Source organism: Rhincodon typus, unplaced genomic scaffold, assembly GCF_021869965.1.
Source record: "Rhincodon typus isolate 14 unplaced genomic scaffold, sRhiTyp1.1 hic_rhity00001296, whole genome shotgun sequence".
NCBI lineage: Eukaryota > Metazoa > Chordata > Chondrichthyes > Orectolobiformes > Rhincodontidae > Rhincodon > Rhincodon typus.
Genome location: NW_025966934.1, coordinates 2,286 through 14,847, shown reverse-complemented (window position 1 = coordinate 14,847; position 12,562 = coordinate 2,286). Strand labels below are relative to the sequence as shown.

General features: G+C 43.8%; 1 protein-coding gene across 1 annotated transcript; it reads right to left on the bottom strand.

Annotated features, from left to right (window-relative positions):
• Positions 1-575: 575 nt before the first annotated feature.
• LOC109932680 (serine/threonine-protein kinase ULK1-like) lies at positions 576-11,496 on the bottom strand. The gene is made up of 4 exons (XM_020531827.2): positions 10,702-11,496; positions 9,730-9,822; positions 9,558-9,599; positions 576-960 (listed from the first exon to the last, which is right to left on the bottom strand). The coding sequence occupies exons 1-4, from the start codon at positions 10,789-10,791 to the stop codon at positions 931-933; spliced, it is 255 nt and encodes an 84-aa protein (XP_020387416.2). The 5' UTR covers positions 10,792-11,496; the 3' UTR covers positions 576-930.
• Positions 11,497-12,562: the final 1,066 nt, after the last annotated feature.

Genomic DNA, 12,562 nt, shown 5'->3' with positions numbered 1-12,562 from the left:
CGCTCCCTCAGCACTGACCCTCCGACAGTGCGGCACTCCCTCTGCACTGACCCTCCGACAGTGCAGCGCCCCCTCAGCACTGACCCTCTGACATTGCGGTACTCCCTCAGCACTGACCCTCCAACAGTGCGGCTCTCCCTCAGCACTGAGCCTCCGACAGTGCGGTGCTCCCTCAGCACTGACTCTCCGACAGTGCGGTACTCCCTCAGCACTGACCCTCCGACAGTGCGGAACTCCCTCAGCACTGACCCTCCGACAGTGCGGCGCTCCCTCAGCACTGACCCTCCGACAATGCGGCACTCCCTCAGCACTGACCTGGTGTTTCTGCTTGGGTTATACGCTCACTTTTTTGGAGTGTCTCTTAAACAGTTGACCTTCTGACTCAGATGTGAGACGGTGACCTACTAAACTCAAAAAAAAATTGCTCTTCCTTCCTCTCACCTCAATCAGCAACAAAGACTTTCCAGAATCCATTGAGGAATATAAGGCTACCATAGGGTTTCTATGATTCTGTGGTTGAACAATAAATGGTTACCGATCAATGAAGCACACACACTCGTCTTGGCACAGCAAGAACTGGTTCGACCATCCATACTGGTTTATTGGAAGCTGGAATGATAATTAAACCTCCAATAACTACTTTCACTTGCAATCCAATGTACACCTGCAGCCTAAGGCAAACACTGGATCTGCCGTCCTTTCTTTAATGTACTGACCCCTTGCTAAAGCATTGCCAGGCTCATCAGTCCTCAGCTAGACATTAAGGGTTCTGAGGAAGGGTCACCGGACCTGAAACGTTAACTCTGTTTTCTCCTTCACAGATGCTGCCAGACCTGCTGAGCTTTTCCAGCAACTTTGTTTTTGTTCCTGATTTACGGCATCCGCAGTTCTTTCGGTTTTTATTTAGACATTAAGGGTCTCGCCTCAGTTTTATAACACTTCCTTTGGCCAAAATGTATTCTGCAAATAAGAAAAGCGAGATTTAGTTCCCTCAAGAAGTGAGGGGCAGCTCAAAAGAGGTAAGTGAATGTCAACGGGAACTGCTGTAAAGATGGTTCCAGAAAATAAACATGAACCTACAGAAGAAAACAACTTCTCACTGATTACTGTCCCTGGTATAGTTTTAAAAACACACAGACACCACTCCAGTGTTTGAATTCCCAGAATACTGGGCATAAATCTGTCCCATTTATGCAGCATCTGATACCTGGACTTCGGGGGTTACGTTAAAGGGAGAGATTCCACAAATTAGACAGAGAATTTAGAAAGTTAAGGGGTGATCCAAATAAAGTCTTCAAGATATTAACAGGAAAAGACAGCGTAGGTGAAGAGAAACTATTTCCACACTGGTTGTGGATTCTAGAACTAGGGGCACAATCTGAGAATTAGGGCCAGACTGTTCAGGAGAGATGTTAGGAAGCAGTCCTACCCATGAAGGGTGGGAGAGGTTTGGAATTCTCTTTCACAAACGGCAGTGGATGCAGGATTAGTTTTTAATTTTAAATTTGAGACATGTATGCAAAGGTATTAAGGGATATTGGCCAAAGACAGGAATGTAGGGTTAGGCCACAGATCAGTCATGATCTTACTGGATAGTAGAAAAGGCTCAAGGGGCTGAATGGCCTGCTTTTATTCTTGTGCTCCTTACCTGAAGATAGAATTGAATTAACAACACATAAACTGGACAACAACTACACAGGCATCAAATTCTAACATTTACTTGGAGTTTTAAGAATTTATAGTTTGGAGAATTCAGCACCATTTTCTTTGAAGGATAGCGGAGAGTACCTGATAGAGGTATGCAAAATCATAAGGGATCTGGACAGAGGAGACACGGAGAAACTGCCAAAAGATGTCTGCAACAAGGGTGCGACAGAATGAATTGGGCAATCACACTGGCAATAATTGCAAGGAACACAAAAGCAGACTGTAAGAGCTTCTATATGTATGCAAAATGAAAAAGATTAGTAAAGTCAAATGTAGACCCCTCACTGTCTGAGTCGGTAGAATTGAGAATGGAAAACAAGGAAATGGCACAGCAATTAAATAACTACTTTTGTTCTGTCTTCAAGAGAGAAGATAGAAAAGAAGACAGAAAAGAACTTTCCAGAAATGCCAGGGAAACAACAGTTTTGCTGGAGGAAATTAGTGCCTGTTAAAAAATAATGGGGGAGAAATTAATGGGACTGAAAGCTGAGAAATCCCCAAGGCCTGATAACCTACATCACAGGGCAGAAAAGGAGGTGGGAGTGGAAATAATGGATGTGTTGGTTGCCGTCTTCCAAAATTCTGCAGATTTGAGGGCGGCAAATGTAACCCCCTCTGTTTAAAAAAAGGAGGGAAATGGAAACCTGAAAACTACAGACCAGTTAGCCTGACATCAGTCATAGGGAACGTGCTGCAGCCTATTATGAAGCATATGATAACAGGGCTCTTAAAAAAATGTCAACAGTATTACGCCATGGCAATGTGGATTTATAAAAGGGAAGTCACGTTTGACAGATCGACTGGAGTTTACTGAGATTGTTTCCGTTTTGTCAGCTTCATGACTCATGAGGGAGAACCAGTGTTTATGGTCTATGTGGATTTTCAGTTAGTTATTACTAATCTTCCACAGAAGAGGTTAATGTGTAATATCAAAGCACATGAGAATTGGGGGTAATATATTGGCATGGACTGAGAATGGGCTAGCGGGCAGGAAACAGAGCAGCAATGTATGGGTCCTTTTCACAGTGGAAGATGGCGACTAGTGAGGTATCATAGGGTTTTGTCCTTAGGCCCCACCTATTCATAATATATATTAACGATTTAGATGAGGGAATTGAATGTAGTGTTGCTGACAATACAGAGTTGTGCAAAGATGTGTCAGTGCAGGCTTGGAGGTTGAAGGGCCTGTACCTGTGCCATATTCATTTACCCCCTCATTTATTCATTCATGGGATGAGGGCATTGCTGGCCAGGCAGCATTTATTGCACATCCCTAATTGCCCAGAGGGCAGTTAAGTGACAACCACATTGTTGTAGGTCTGGAGTCACATGTAGGCCCGACCAGCTAAGGATGGCAGTTTCCTTCCCTAAAGGACATTAGTGAACCAAATGTGTTTTTCCAACAATTGACAACTGTTTCATGATCATCGTTCGACTCTTAATTCCAGATCTTTTTTATTGAATTTGAATTCCACCATCTCCATGGCAGGATTCAAACCCAAGTCCCCAAAACAATATCTGGGTCTCTGGATTAACAGACCAGAGATAACAGCATTAAGCCATTACCTCCTCAATAATTACTGTTATATAATAAATACTGTTCTTTGTTCTAGCTAGATGGGAGTGAGAGAGGTGAGGAAGGCGTAAGGGGCTTCAGGGCAATTTAGACAAGGTGAGTGAGTGGGCAAATACCTGGAAAAGGGTCTGCGGGGAGAATGGAGAATGAGCGGGAGAACCATGTCGAGATGAAGTGTCAGCCATGATCATGTTGAAAGGTGGATAGAGTTTGATGGGCCAAATGATCTATACTTGCTCCTATTTTCTGTGTCATGCTGTGAGTAGCTAAGATTTAGGATGCACTGCCTGTGACTGTATTGGAGGCAGGTTCATTCAATGGTATTCCAAGGGGCTCAGGCTGTTTCTGGGAAAGGAACACTGTTCAGGAATTACAGTGAGGAGGCAGATAAATGGCACTCAGTAAATTGCTCACGGTGAGAGAGACAGATAAACAGGGAGAAACAGAGAGACAGACAGACAGAGAGAGTGAGACAGACAGAGAGGGAGAGAGAGAGAGACAGAAACAGAGGGAGAGTGACAGAGAGAGTGTACAAACACAATGAGATGAATGGCCTTTTTTTGTGCTCTAACAATTCTGTGAAGATCATCCCTTTAGCTAATTGTTATATATATTTAAACACTGCAGTAAGGTGCTGACAGTCAAACAAAATAAAAACATTAGATTGCACTCTGCACAGTTCCTGCTCCATTAAATTCAGCTGCAATACTGTATGTTTGTATGTTTTGACTTTTCCAAGAAACTTATCTGATAAACTTGAACTGCTCTGTGTTGGTGTTTCTATTCTGCACAAGCCTCCTCTTATTCTTCTCCATCTCACTCTGTCATCATTTCCTTATGTTACTTTCTTCCTGAAGTGTTTATCCAGCTTACCCCTTAACAGCAACTATACATCACACTTCACCCCCTCGCCTTGGTAGCGAGCCCCATGCTCAGGGCTTTCTGAGAGGTTTATCCTAAATCCCCTGTTAGTGACTCCCCTCTCATCCTAATGGGGCCAGTTCTGTTCTCCCCCACAAAGTGGAAATATCTATGTTTATCCCAGATTTTCATTAGCCAGGGGAACCTAGAGTTATTGGGAAGAAATGGGAATGTGGTCTACAAAGAGAAACAGATCAGCCATAATCTTATTGAATGGTGGTAAGGCTCAAATGGCCAAATTATCTATTTCTGCTCCTATTGTTCATGTTTGTACTAACCCCTTCAGAATGTTAAAGATTTCTATCAGGTCACTCTTTTCTAAAGGAACAAAGACCCCTGTCAGACCCCTTTGTTGTGATCACTCTCAGTTTGCATTCTCTGATATTTTTGTTTTTTAATTTTAAATGTAGATTCAGTTTGGGACCTGGGACTAAAAGAACAGGGTGACAGTGAAAGGTTGGAATAAAACACCTCACTATGTGAGACCTGGGTCCTGGAAGCCTGTCTTCACTCTCAGAGACATCTTCATTCAAACTGCATCCTCCATTGATATGACATGCACAAATCAACATTGAGGTTTCTGAACCTCCACGGACACATCCCCTTGTACTCTGTCTGGTTTTTCCGAGAAGCATAAAGGTGGCAGGAAATCCCTTTCCTGAATCCACAAGCAGATTTTTTTTAAGATTACAGAAGGATTTGAATACATTTGCACTGCCATTTCAGGTGGTATAAATCGCAGCATTGATATGAAGGTTTTGAACTCTAGTCAGCTAGATTCTGATCAAAACCATCAATAGTTATTCACCATTATATATGCCTAGTTTATTGTGCATAATGGGAGCTTGTTAGGTACTATCTTAATTTTACCATTAGATACTGTCTCTTGTGAGAGGCAATTTTTAAAAAATTCATCCACAGGATGAGGGCATTGCTGGCTATATGCCCATCCCTAATTACCCAAAGGGCAGTTAAGTTAAGAGTCAACCACATTGCTGTGGATCTGAAGTCACATGGAGGCCAGACTAGGTAAGGGCAGCAGTTTCCTTCCCTAAAAGGACATTAATGACCCAGACGGGTTTATCCTGCAATTGACAACAGTTTCACGGTCAGTATTAGAGTCTTAATTTCAGCTTTTTATTGGATCCAAATTCCACCATCTGCCTTAGCAGTTTTGGAACCCAGGTCCCCAGAACGTTACCTAGGCCTCTGGGTTAATAGTCTGACGACGATACCACTGGGCCATCACCTCCCCTACAGAAGATAACCATTTATAAATCCAATCAGAAATTCAGGAAAAGTGCCTTTACCCCAAATATGGTGAGAATGAATCACTGTTACTTTCTGTTCAGATCCCCGACAATTCTAAAACACTATTCGCTGATTTCACCTCTCCCATCCAATATCAGTCATAATCCACCACACCACACATAACCCTGCACACACTAGGCCCCACACCTGTCACCTCTCTGTATTCATTTCTCATTATGTTCTTGTGAAGTTAAAAGCATTAGATCAATGTGTGTTATTGTTACATCTCAGTCATCTCACGACAAAACCCCAAACCACCAGAAACATTCAATTTCTATCTACAGTGTCTCAGTTCCTTCAAAGTGGTATGACAGGTAGAAGTGGATGTCATGTTATGTCTGCACAAGATATTCATATGGCCACATTTGGAGTACTGCGCACAATTCTGGTCACCCTGCTATAGGAAGGATGCTAATAGGAACAGTGCAAAAAAAAATCTACAAGGATGTTACTGAGACTGGAGGGTTTGAGTTATCAGGATAGGCTGGATCTTTTTTCCCTGCAGCGGAGGAAGCAGAGGGGTGACCTTATTGAGGTTTATAAAATCACGAGGGACATAATTAAGGTAAATATCCAAAGTTTTCTCCCCAGGATAGGAGTATCCAAAACTAAACAGCATAGGTTTAAAGTGAGAGGGGAAAAATTTTAAAGGGTCTTGACGGGAAACTTTTCTCACACACAGGGTATATGGAACAAGCTGCCAGAGGAAATGGTAGACGCAGGTACAATTACAACATTTAAAAAACATTGGGACAGGTACATGGATAGGAAAGGTTTATGGGATATGGGGCAGACACAAGGAAATGGGACTGGTTCAGTTTAGGACATCTGGTTGGCATGGACGAGTTGGCATGAAGGGCCTGTTACTGTGCTGTATGATTCTATGACCTCTATCAAATCAAACTTTAAACTCCTGCGTTTTTATTTTGCATCTGTCGCGAAGTCAGCATTCTTACATTCACCACATATTCTGATGCAGAGCAAAGTATTAATGGTGCAGGTGTAAAATCCTAACATTTATTTCGAATTTGCAACACATGAACTTTTTGATCATGCCCTCAGCTAACTGGTTGTGAGTATGAAGCACTGCAGCACAGTGCTGATAATGGAACATGGCATCTCAAGCAAGCTAAATGTCTGAGGCTACACTCTGCACAGTTCCCACACCATTAAGTTCAACACTGATACTGTGATTATGTAGACAGCAGATTGTGACTGATGTAGCACAGTGGCTAAAACCAGCTGCAAAACAGGCCAGAGTGGGAGGAGCTCAGATATCTCAAAGGTTTGAAGGGCTGGAGAAGAATACAGAGGTTTGGAGATGCAAGGGCAGGGATGGTTTAACCAGGATGTAAAATGGTAAAATTAAGACAGTACCTAACAAGCTAACATGGATGACACAGTGGCTCACTGGTTAGCACTGCCGCCTCACAGCATCAGGGACCTGGGTTCGATTCCACCCTCAGGTGATTGTGTGGAGTTTGCACATTCTCCCCACGTCTGCGTGGGTTTCCTCCGGGTGCTCTGGTTTCCTCCCACAGTCCAAAGATGTGCAGTTTAGGTGGACTGGCCATGCTAAGTTTCCTGTAGTGTACACATCCCGTTGAGGGATGTATAGCTTAGACGGGTTATAGGGGATGGGTCTGGGTGGGATGCTCTGTGGGTCAGTGCGGACTTGTTGGGCCAAAGGGCCTGTTTCCACACTGTAGGGATTCTATAACAAGTGCCAATTATGCACAATAAGCTAGGCATATATAATGGTGAATAACTACTGATGGTTTTGATCAGAATCTAGCTGACTAGAGTTCGAGACCTTCATATCAGTGCTGTCATATGTACCACCTGAAATGGCAGTGCAAATGTATTCAATATATACTTTCCAAGTAATTGAGTAAGGAATTGAAGGAAAACAAATTGCTGGGGATAAAGGAGGAGGACTGGGACTAATTAGATGGACCTTTCATAAGGACAAGGGCAGCAGGTACATGGGAACACCACCCGCTGCAAGTTCCCCTCCAACCCACTCACCATCCTGACCTGGAAATATATCGCCGTTCCTTCACTGTCGCTGGGTCAAAATCATGGAAATCTCTTGCTCACAACATTGTGGGTCTAACATAGCTTGTGGACTGCAGTGGTTCAAGAAGGCAGCTTACCACCACTTTTTAGAGGATTGTTTGGGATGGCAATAAAGTTGCCTTGCCAGCAATACCCATATCCTTTGAAAGAATAATTGAAGAAATAGCTGGCACAAGCTTATTGGGTTGGACAGCCTCCTGATGTATGACAAATGGAAAGAAATGCCTCCTGGTCTCAGTGAGTCATTATCTCCATGAGCGTCATCCTGTAAAAATCCCTGCTTATTTTGTGAAATGGCACAAATGTTCCAAATGTTTGCTACAGTTGTTAGATCAGAAAACAATATCCCAGCTAAAACTCTGCATAGATAAACAAATGTATTATGTGCAATCTTCATCAACGTGAGCAGAAATACACAACTTGCACAGAATTTCCAACACAGGTTGAGATCCTTCAGTCCAACTGGTCCATCCTACAGTGACAGTGTAACATAGCGCTACACTCTGCAAGATTCTCCCTTTTCAGATCAGATAGTAAACCAGGACCCACTCTACTCTTTCAGGTGGACATAGGGATCCAAAAATACTATTTCAAAGAAGAGGTAGTTCTCCCTGGTGCCCTGAGGTGTCCAATCAACATTCCTAAATTACTGTATCTCATGATTATCACATTGCTGTTAGTGGGATCTTGTTATGCATAAACTGGCTGCTTCCTTTCCCTCATTACAACAATAGTGGCACCAATTACTTCAGTTGCTTTAAAGCAGTTTAAAATGATCCAAGGTCACGAAAGGTGCTGCATTAATGCACTTTTTTTCCCCTGTTTACACATCCATTTATTTTCCTTTCCCATAAATTGACTTTGGCCACTCCTTATGGAATTTCTGGTAAAAAGAGGTTTCTCCTGAACCAGAGATAGTAGGAACTGCAGATGCTGGAGAACCCTGAACCGTTGGATTAATGAGGGAGTGTCCTCTATTCATGGCCCCTAGTTCTATTCTTTGGCTTTGTCCAAGGAACTAATACAATGTTCAGGAGGTTACAAACAGTTCAAGCAAAAGCGCAGCTCTGGTTATTTTTGGTGCCAGCCAGTACAGTACATGCGATGGATAACCTGAGTCATGTTTCCTGCAAAACTGTCACAAAGGGAGATCCTGCTTTGCCCAATCAATCCCAACTCTGTTTGCAACAGCCCATGTTACGTGTTGCTATTAAGGCGCGCACAGCCGCCCTGGGTGTTGTAGTTTTGCACGGACAGGGTGCTATTGCGGCGGGTAGAGCAGTGGACTACATCCCCCAGCAGCCTCTGCGGCCAGGTTGTTCGCCGCCCGCGCAGGCGCAGTGAAGCCCCGGGCCCTGGAAAAAAATGTCAACAGTCCATCAGCTGTTGGCTGCCAACGCATGCGCTCACCCAGCTGACCCGAAACAACAGAAACATGAAGAAACATTCCCAGACAAAGGCATTCCAGAGCTCAGGGGGCAAATAATCCCAATTAAACCAAGTGCAGAAGGGATAATCCATCAATCCAAGCTGCAAGGGGCAAATATTTCCAATAAAACCAGAGGCATACTGGAATATTTGTTCCATCAATATCCCATCCCTTTTTGAGCCACTGAAAACCTACTTACTCCAATCCTTCGAAATACGTTTTTCTTTGTGTTATATATTACTTGTTTGTAATACACAGGTTACCGTGAAGATATTTTCCTGATTAACCTGTTCAGAGATGTTATAACACACCTCTCGACCAGGTGGGATTTGAATCCAGGTCCCCTGGTACAGAGATAGGTACATTGCATTGCACCACAGAGCCCACCTTTACCATTGTGAATAAATGCAGTGTAAATGATCTGGATTTGACCCTCAAAAAACTCCAATCATAAATAAACTTAGGACACTGTCTATATAAAAATCCTAAAATAAGAAACAGGCATTGAATATATCAAAAATAACATGCGGATACCTGGAAGTCATACAGAGCCACAATATTGTCATGTTTCAGTTCCTGAAAGAGAACGTAAAGCCACAGGATTAATAGGCTAAACTTCACACCCAGCATTCCAGACGTTAGCACTTAAGAGCATTATTGTTAAAAATCGAAAAAAATTAAGCATCAAATAAAGTGATGATCTTACCTTCAATATTTTAATTTCTTTTCCCAGAAGGGTTTGTGACTTTGCTAGGTTTTTCTTGTTGATACATTTAATGGCAACTTCCCAATCGTGTTTCTGAAAGAAAGTTTGTAATTGCTGAAATCAGTTCGATTTCTTCTATTGGAAACAAATTGACCTTTCCCCATGTTTATGTGCTCCTGGGGCGGTTAAAAAGAAGTGTCCCTGTCGCATGGCATGCGTGAGGTTATTTTTTTTAATTGAGGATTGAGTGGATAGGTACAGATTGAGCTAAAACAAAGAACTACTGGAGATCTGAAACAAATAAAAACAGGAACAGAAGTTGCTGGAAAAGCTCAGCAGGTCTGTGAAGAAAAAAAAAATCAGAGTTACGTTTCGGGTCCGGTGACCCTTCCTCAGAACTGTGAAACAAACAAAACAAAAACAGAAATTGCTTGAGAAACTCAGTAGGTCTGGCAGCATCTGTGAAGAGAGTGGAACTGTTCAGGAATTAATGAATGCTGCCAGACCTGCTGAGTTTCTCAAATAACAATTTCTTCCTACTCCTCTGATGCTGCTTGGCCTGCTGTGTTCATCCAGCTCTACACTTTGTTATCTCAGATTCTCCAGCATCTGCAGTTCCTACTATCTCTGTTTTTCTTTTGTTTGTTTCAAGTACTGATTGAGCTGGGAGCTTCCTGCTGTAAGAAAGCTGACTGGGGAGAATGAGCCTGAGCAGCACTGCAGAACCTAAGGCTTGTCCAAACTTGCCCCGGCCTGGTATAGACCGGGTGTCCACTACCAACTCAGACAATAATGTAATCGGGCAAAATTCAGACGTTTTTGCAAGATGTTAAACAGACATCCGGTGAAAGTGCAGAAAAGGCTGCTGCAACCTGAGAAGGAAGAGAAAGGTCCAACTCGGACGGACAGTGTGTTCAGGGCCCGCAGTATCCCTCCCTCCAGGAGCAAGCAACACTGACCACTGAAATTTACCTCGATGTAGCGGCCTTTGAAAACTACAGCGAAAGCCCCATGTCCGATCAGATCCTGCCGGTTAAATTCGAATTTCCCCACACTCTCCATCAGCTCTCCTCTCAATTCTTTTTGGGTTTTGTTTTGCTGCAATTATGTGGTGACCTGGTTTGATCTGAAATCCTCTCTCCCAGTTCTCAGCCACGCCAGGGAGGTTCCGATTAGGGTTTGGATGGAGCAAGGCAGATCTCTGGGCAGTCAGGACAGAAAGCATCCCTCTCTCCTGCCATTTCCAGGGGCTGTTCCTCTCTCTCCGCCGATGCGTTTTCGGACATTTTTTTTGTGTGTAATAACAGGTAGATTCGCCCCTCCTGAGCGATCAGAGCTGGCCGGCGTTTCTCTGACTTCCCTCTGCCTCCATAGTAGATTGCAAGCCTCGATTTGTGTGTGTATATATATATGTGTGTGTGTGTATGTCTGCACTCCCGGGCTGCAGACTGTTTGCATACAAAGGACAGCTGAGATACCGAGAGAAAACCACAATCCTCGCTGGTAACTGTTGCAAAGTATTCTGCTACAGTGTTGGGGAAAGAAAAGGGGGCCACGTTCCCACTGAAGTCGATGTGCACTCTGCCAAGAAGCTGGTCCCACAGTGTCTGAGCTCTCTCTGGGTCAAAAACACTCGCAATGATGAGACAAAGAAGCCTGTTTGTTATTTCTCTCTCTCTCTCTCGGTCTGTGCAGCTTGGCTTTTCTGGAAACGCGCAGGCGTTTTGTTTTGTGTTAGCCCAGCCTGCTTTTTTTTCTCCTCTCTCTCATAACTGATGAGCGGAAACTGCAGTAAAGCCAACAGCAGGAGGCTGCAGACTGGCTTTTTTTTTTAACTCTTTCCCTGCACCCACACAGACACAATCATTCCCCCCATGCCCCACTTCATCTCCAGCCCTAGGGGATCCAAAGACCATTTCATTTCTTTGTCAGACACACAAAAAGACACGTCTCCCAGCTTCAATCACACGCAGCAGATGTCCCAAAGGCAGAACCCATTCGGTCTGTCTCGTATGTGCTAGCTCTTTATTCATTTATGGGATACGGGCATTGCTGGCTGGGCAAGCATTTATTGCCCAGTGAGCAGTTAAGAGCCAACCACATTGCTGTGGGTCTGGAGTCAAATGCAATCCAGACCTTAAAAGGATGACAGTTTTCCTCCCTGAAGGGCATTAGTGAACCAGATGGGGTTTATCTCTTCCTTCACACCCCCCCCCCCATGGGAATGGCCATCATTTTATTTAATTCAAATTCCACCGCCTGCTATGGCAGGCTTTGAACCCAGATCCCTGGAACGTTATTTCTAGAGCTTCCTCTTTGGAAGAGCTTTCCAATCAGTCCAATTTCAGCCACTCGCTATCCCCCATGAACCGACAAACAGTTGCCCCTCAAGTATTTACTCGAATTTCCAATGTTATTGAAATCTAACCAGAAAGAGTTGGGGAATCCTGAGCAGATCCCACTGCCTCTGGGATCTCGTAGCGTCCTCCATGGCAGGTTTGTGGGCAGTGGGTGCAGGACATTTAATCATAAGACCATTCGACATAGGAGCAGAAAGAGGCTACTCAGCCCATTACGTCTGCTCTGTCACTCAGTGAGATCATGGCTGCTCTGATAACCCTCAACTCCACTTTCCTGCCTTTTCCCCATAACTCTTGATTCCCCCCATACTGGTTAAAAAATGTCTCTGTCTCAGCCTTGAATATACTCACTGACCCAGCCTTGTCAGCCCTCTGAGGTAAAGAATTCCATAGATTTACTACCTCAGAGAGAAAGGAAATCCTCCTTATCTCTGTCTTAAATATGCGACCCCATACTCTGAGATAATACCCCC